This window comes from Trachemys scripta, chromosome 19 (assembly GCF_013100865.1).
Source record: "Trachemys scripta elegans isolate TJP31775 chromosome 19, CAS_Tse_1.0, whole genome shotgun sequence".
NCBI classification, from domain to species: domain Eukaryota; kingdom Metazoa; phylum Chordata; order Testudines; family Emydidae; genus Trachemys; species Trachemys scripta.
Window position 1 is genome coordinate 17418677 of NC_048316.1, and position 6397 is coordinate 17425073.

General features: G+C 59.8%; 1 protein-coding gene across 1 annotated transcript in view; it reads left to right on the forward strand.

Moving 5' to 3' along the window:
• Positions 1-6055, forward strand: part of EPHA2 (EPH receptor A2) — a 33980-nt gene extending 27925 nt beyond the window's left edge. The window contains exons 15-17 of the mRNA XM_034753326.1: positions 373-566; positions 1848-2003; positions 4645-6055. Coding sequence (XP_034609217.1) covers positions 373-566; positions 1848-2003; positions 4645-4750 — 456 coding nt within the window. The 3' untranslated portion in view covers positions 4751-6055. The remainder of the gene's footprint in view (positions 1-372; positions 567-1847; positions 2004-4644) is intronic.
• Positions 6056-6397: the final 342 nt, after the last annotated feature.

Here is a 6397-nt window from a genome sequence, read left to right on the forward strand (position 1 = left end):
GCAGCCAGCCTGGTGTGCGCTCCGGGCACAGCCTGGGTTGCTCGGCGGGCGATGAACGAGGCACTCTGAGCCCCCGTGGGGCTCTCAGGGATGGTCTGACCCGCGTGTCCGTTCTCAGAGCAGGAGACAAGGAGACGCTCCCTGTCCAGCCAGGGATTTATGGGAGAGCTCCCCGCCCACCTGCCCCACACGCCGTGGGTGGGGTCCGGGCAGCTCTCCGCAGCACCAGGCACGCGCCGAGCTGGGAGGCCACCCCATTGACTGCAAGGAAGGGCCCAGAGCGAGCGGCATTTGCCTTGCCAGCGCGTGGGAGGCGGGTGCCTCTGATCCGCAGGCCACGTCCCTCACCCTCCGGTCACCTTCCCTCGGCAGGTCATGAAAGCCATCAACGAAGGCTTCCGGCTGCCCGCCCCCATGGACTGCCCCTCCGCCATCTACCAGCTGATGATGCAGTGCTGGCAACAGGAGAGGAGCCGCCGGCCCAAGTTCAACGACATCGTCAGCATCCTCGACAAGCTCATCCGGGCCCCCGAGTCGCTCAAGACCTTGGCAGACTTCGACCCCCGGTAGGCAGCTGGTCACCAGCCTTCTCCGCCTGCCCCTGGTCCGGAGCCCACCCGCCGGGCCCTGGCCCCGGCTCAGCCAGGGATTCCTCTGGGTGGAGGGGAGGTTCGCAAACCAGGAAAGCAGGAGGCAGTTGGTCCAAGCCACTTCTGCTTCCTGATGACAAGACACTGAGTCGTGTACAGCTGGTACCATCGAAGACGGGCCTGACTAGGCAGTGCAGGCTATTGGGGAGGGTGTTTCTGCAGGGCCGTGGCCTGCAGAGGGTGGGCACCGCAACAGGAGCTGGGAAAGCAAGAGCGGGCTAGGTGCAGCGCGCCTGCGTCCCTGAGTGCTTTATGGCACCGGTAGGAGGCTGCTGCAGGGAGGTGAAGCCCTGGGCTCCTTGGGATCTGGGCATCCTCGCTGGGCATTCTAGGTGGTGCTAACGGGAGGGGCTGCCAGCTGGCTGGTGCCAGGGGGCAGGGCTCGGACCAATTGTCGGGGACGCAGGGCCGAACCCAGCCCTTGAGCCAACAGGCCCACGCCAAGGGTGGACTTGGGGCAGGCCCATGGGGCAGCAGAAGTGGTCGCGGGTAGCACAGACTGGCAGGGGCTGGAACCCTCCCACTAGCATGCAACCAGGCAGCCAGGGCTCCCCCATGGCCTCTCTCCCCCATCGCTCCCGCAGGGATCCCCTCGAAGCTGAGCCCCTGGGAAAGCTGTGAAGCGGCTGGGCCCAGCGAGCCCCCACCAGACTAACAATGAACAATCATTAAAAAGCATTTCGCACTGACTCGGCCCTTTACAGACACGATGCAATTAACCCTCCCAGCCGCCGGGAATTTGTTACCCCCACCTTCCTCTGACAGATGGGGAAACTGAGGCACATCTCAAGCTCTTTATCCAAGGTTACCCAGCGAGCTGGTGGTGGTGCTGGGTTAGAACGCTGGGGATCCTGGCTCCCGGCCCTGTGCTCAGTCCATTAGAGCGTGCCATCCGCTCATCAGCCCTGGGATTTGACGTCTTTGAGATGAAAGGGAGGCGTGGGGGGTGGGGGGTGGAAGCATGCCCCTACCTTGGGGATTGGAGGTGTGACTCTCCCTGCAGAGGGGGTGCTGGGGGAAGGGATGTGCTTTACCTGTGTGGCTCGTGGAGGAAGGAGAAGTGACCTGTCAGGTACCTGCCCCCATGTCTTGGTCTAACTGCCCAGGGTGTTGGGCAGAGGAATCCATCCCCGCCCAGCTGCTGCCCTGCCCAGGGGAGACGGAACACTAACATCTGGGGGCTTTGTGTCCTTGCAGGGTGTCCATCCGCCTGCCCAGCACCAGCGGCTCGGAGGGCCTTCCCTTCAGAACCGTCTCCGAGTGGCTGGACTCCATCAAGATGAACCAGTACACAGAGAACTTCCTGTCGGGCGGCTACAACGCCATCGAGAAAGTGGTGCAGATGAGCAACGAGTGAGTCACACTCCTCCCTCCGCTGCCTTTGCCGCTCGCTGGCAGGCCCCGCCTCTGAGAGCTTCCAGGGCAGGGCCTGGGTCTGATCCGGGCACCCGCGGGCGGATGCATGCATGAGCTTCCCAAATTGGCTGCTTAGTGTCTTGCCAGGGCAGAGCGGGTCCTGGGCATTCCAGCGCTGGTCAGGTTAGCTGGGCTGCAGCGGGCACCTACCGCGAGCTGGATTGTCTCTGCCTGTGGCACTCGGAAAGGAGTCAGATCACTTCCTGGCTCTCAAAGCCCCGTCAGGCTGATCCTTGCCAGCCAGCGGGACTGGCCTGAGTCCTGGGTGTGGGGGAGAGAGCTCTGACCCTGGGGCAGCACTGGGCCTGGCCCCGGAGTCCTCCTTGGGCTGGTACGTAGGGCCTGATGCCCACTGAGCTGCTCTTCTTATCTCCAGGGCCGAGCTGTCCCTTTTCCCCTGGTGGAACCTCTGGTTCCCTGCCAGCGTCGTTCTCCTGCCCTCGTCAATGACTGGCATTACCTCCCCCCGAGCCCTACCTGCTTTCTGCCCAAGGAGGGCAGGATCCCGTCAGCTGTCCCTGATCAGGCAGCGGGGGCACGTGCTAGGTCCCCGCCCCCGGAGTTTCATCTTTCTCCAGCGCTCCCAGCTCCGGCTGGCCCCAGAAGAGGGAGGCCGGGCCCGGAGAGCTGAACCCAGAGCTGCTGTGTGGCACTGCATGGTGCTAACCGCTGCCCCCTCCCCGCTCTGCGTCGCCCCCGTCCCAGCTGGGCCAGGCACGGGTGAGGTGCCAGGGGCCAAGGTGGGGGAATGGAGCCCCCCTTCGGGCTCTCTCTTTCCTTGGAGTTGGTGGTTTGGGCTCAGTTTTGCCCCTCTGCCTTCCCTGCTCCCAACCCCACAGCCTGAGGGCCTGAGTTCCTAGCAGAACCGCGGGAAGCCGCGTCCCTCTCCGTGCTGGGACCCTGCTCAGAGTCACCCAGAAGGGAGAAGCACTGTAATCTCCCCCCCTGTACCCCCCCCCAGGCACTCTTGGAAGGAGCGGGGGCCCTCTTTTCCTTTCCTCCCCACTCCAAATCCTCATCCCCCAGGAAATAACAACAGCCCAAGCCCTGTAGGATAAATATAGCCTGTGTAAACAGCAGGGCTGGCTGGCTGCTGGACCAGGCTGGGAATGTTTTCTGTACGCCCCAGGGACAGGGATGGGGGGGAGCATCTGGGGATAGCTGCAGAACATCACGTTCCCTAAACAAAGCTGGCTCAGCTAGGCCCAAGGGGCTTCTCCTCTGCCGCCCAGCCCGGGGAGCCTTTGCCTGCAGCGTGCCTGCTCTAAATGCAGAGGAGGCAGGGTGGCCTAGTGGTCAGGGCACTAGAGTGGCACTCAGAAGACCTGGGCTCTATTACCAGTTCTGCCACCAGCCTGCTGGGCAAGCCCCTCCCCGCCTCCTGCCCCTGGTGCCTCAGTTTCCATGTCTATCCTAAGCTGTTCAGGACAAGGGCTGAGTCTGGCGCTGGATTTCTGTTGGGGCCTCTCGGTGTTCCTGGGCTGCCAGCAAGGCCGGCGGAGTTTGGCTGTTTCCAAGGCTGGAAGGCAGACTAGCTGGCCTGTCCCTCTATGTCTGTAGGGAGGCAGCATTGTCTAGTGGCTAGAGCATAGCACTGGGCAGGGTGGGGGTTGGATCTGGTTCCTGGCTCCACCATGCCTGTGACCATTGGCAAAGCCACGCCCGCCCACCTGGGTTCCCCAATGAGGACAAAGCTCCCTTTGTGAAGGGCCTGGAGACATGCTGCGGAGCCGAACGAGACTAATTACCCTTGTTAATTCCCTGTGGAGGTGTGCGGAGCTGCCTGTTTTCTCCACTGGCCTTGCCCTAGCCCACAAGGTGGCTCAGCGATGTCTCAAGAGGTGCTGCCGATCCGAACACGCACCCTGTAATTAACTGGCTTTACAGGGAAACAAGGGAGAGGCTCATTAACAGACCTGCCCTCCCCTTATTGTTCAAGCACTGGGGCTGCCAAAAGGAAGCAGTGTCAGGACAGGGCATGAGAAAGATTCTCCAAGCTCCAGCCGGGAACATGGGGCCTCCCTCAGAGCTCACTGGAGCCTGGGAGTCTTTCCCTTGGCTTCACTAGCTTTGGAGCGGGCCATCGGCAGTTGTCCTAAGGGAAGGATCAGGCTGGGTCGGGGGGGGGAAGGAGAAGACGAGAGAGGGACGGGGAAGAAGAAAGGGCAGGGGGGAGATCGTGACAACGCAGGGTGGCTGCCAGTCCTCAGTGGTGGTCCCAAGAGGTGCAGGTGGCTCCTTGGTCCTGAAGCCAGTTCAACACCGTCTGCTGCGTAGTTCAGGGCAGCCTCAAGGCTGCTCTCAGCTCTGCCAGGGCTGTAATGCACCAGGCAGGGATGGCAGGGGCACAGCCGCACTCCAGCCCCGCCCCCTTTCCTTGGCCACGCCCCACACGCTCGGGCTGCTAGGCCAGCTTTCATGGCCGCTTGGTAAATGCGGGCTGAGTCCTTCTCCCCTTGTGGATAGCCGCTCAAACCAGCTCGGACCGAAAAGGCGGCCCTCGCCCGCACCTGGCATTCGCGCATCGTGGTAGCGGCTGGGCCCCGCTGACATACCCCTTTGCCTTTTTGTTCCCCAGCGACATTAAGAAAATCGGGGTGCGCCTGCCGGGTCACCAGAAACGCATCGCCTATAGCCTGCTGGGGCTGAAGGAGCAGGTGAGCATGGTTGGCATCCCGATCTGAGCAGGAGCCGGCCCCAGCCCAGGCAGCCTCGCCACCCGCGTGGAGAAGGAATCGCTGCGGGAGAGAAAGCGACACTCAGCGGCTGTGCAAACCGGGAAATACTTGAAGTGGAGAATTGAAGTGTGCTTGGCATCGTCCCCAACCAAGAGCCTGTGAGGACACCGACCGACTGGATGGCAGTGCCCAGAGCGGAGTCAGCCAGTCTCTCGTGCCATCTTGTACCAATTATACCTCCACAGCAGTTAGTTTTATTTATTGCTGATATGATGATGATTAGTATTGGGTGGTCTCTTGCGTGCAACCGCTGCTGTGCGATGTAGCTGGCTCCAGGGGGAGGCGCTAGACTGCAGCCTGTTCGGAAGGACCGCCCTCCTTGGCTTTGGCCAGGGCACCAGCTGCCATCTTTGGAAAGCGCTCCAGCTGCCTTGCGTGCAGCCTCGTGGCCGGATGTCGGGCAGGTTCTGTGCTTGCAGAGGAGGCCCGTGGCGAACTCTTCCTCCGCCTGCTGCTTGCACAGGGCCGGCCAAAGCAGAGCAGGGCTCCTTCCGCTTGTCTTTCGTTCCCTGCTGTGCTGACCCTCTCCTGACTGGCAGGAGTATGTGGATTTTCCAGAACGGCCTCCATTTCTAAGCAGAGGGTAGGCCGGGACTTTGCGGTGACAAAGCAACATTGATTTTTCCTTTGCTCTTTATAAGAGGATGAAGATTTATAGTAAATAAAGTGATTCAGTTTAAACTTCAAAACAACCAAGTTTCCAGGTGCAGGGGAACCCGCATCTTGACCAGGGTGACCTGAAGCCTGGCTCGATCGATTTCCTTTTGCCGGGCACGGAGATGCCGCTCCAGTGCGTTTGCTTTTTAAGCAACTGGCTGTATCAAAAACCTTCTGCTAAGTAGTTTTTTTTTCTCCTGTCGGTGCCACAAGAGAAGGGCAGATGCCAGTGCCTTAAATTTGACGTTCCTCTGGTAGCGAGCGGAGCGGCTTTGCAGATGACGGTTGATAGCTGTGCCCAAGGTCATGTAACCATTTTCCTTCTCTCTATTTATTCTTCCACTCCGCTCCCCACCCTGTGCGCCTTTGCGTTTCGCTAGACGCCCTTTGCTAGTCTGTCAGTGTTCACTTTTTTTTAATGTAATTTATTATATTTTTTTATATTTATTGATGGGAATCAAAGGCCTTTTGCCTTCTCTCAAAATTGCTGTTAAGATTAAAACCGCCGACAGTCCAATGGAATTGAGTTTGCTCCTGGGTTCCAGGAAAATTTGTTCTGCGATTTTAATAAAATGTGCGGGTTTTTTTAAAATACTTTCCATTGACCGTAAACTCTTGTGTGGAGCAGGGAACACGCAGGTTCACTTTATCATTTGCACGACATTTGGAGACTCGACATGGTAATACATAGTTGGGACTGACCCCACAGCCTCTAGATGCAATGCAGAGACCGTCACTGGAAGACAAGCCGCGCTCGAGTGGAGCTAACTTGCGTCCACATTACAGAGCGTCCCGTTAGCAGCTGATGAGTTGTGCTCACTCCGATATGGCCCTATACTCCCGCTCTGGCCGGCCACCTCAAATTAACAGCAGCCTCCCGCTTGAGCGCCAACTCAGGTAACGCTGCCGTGCAGACAAGCTGACCTGCCCGGAGTG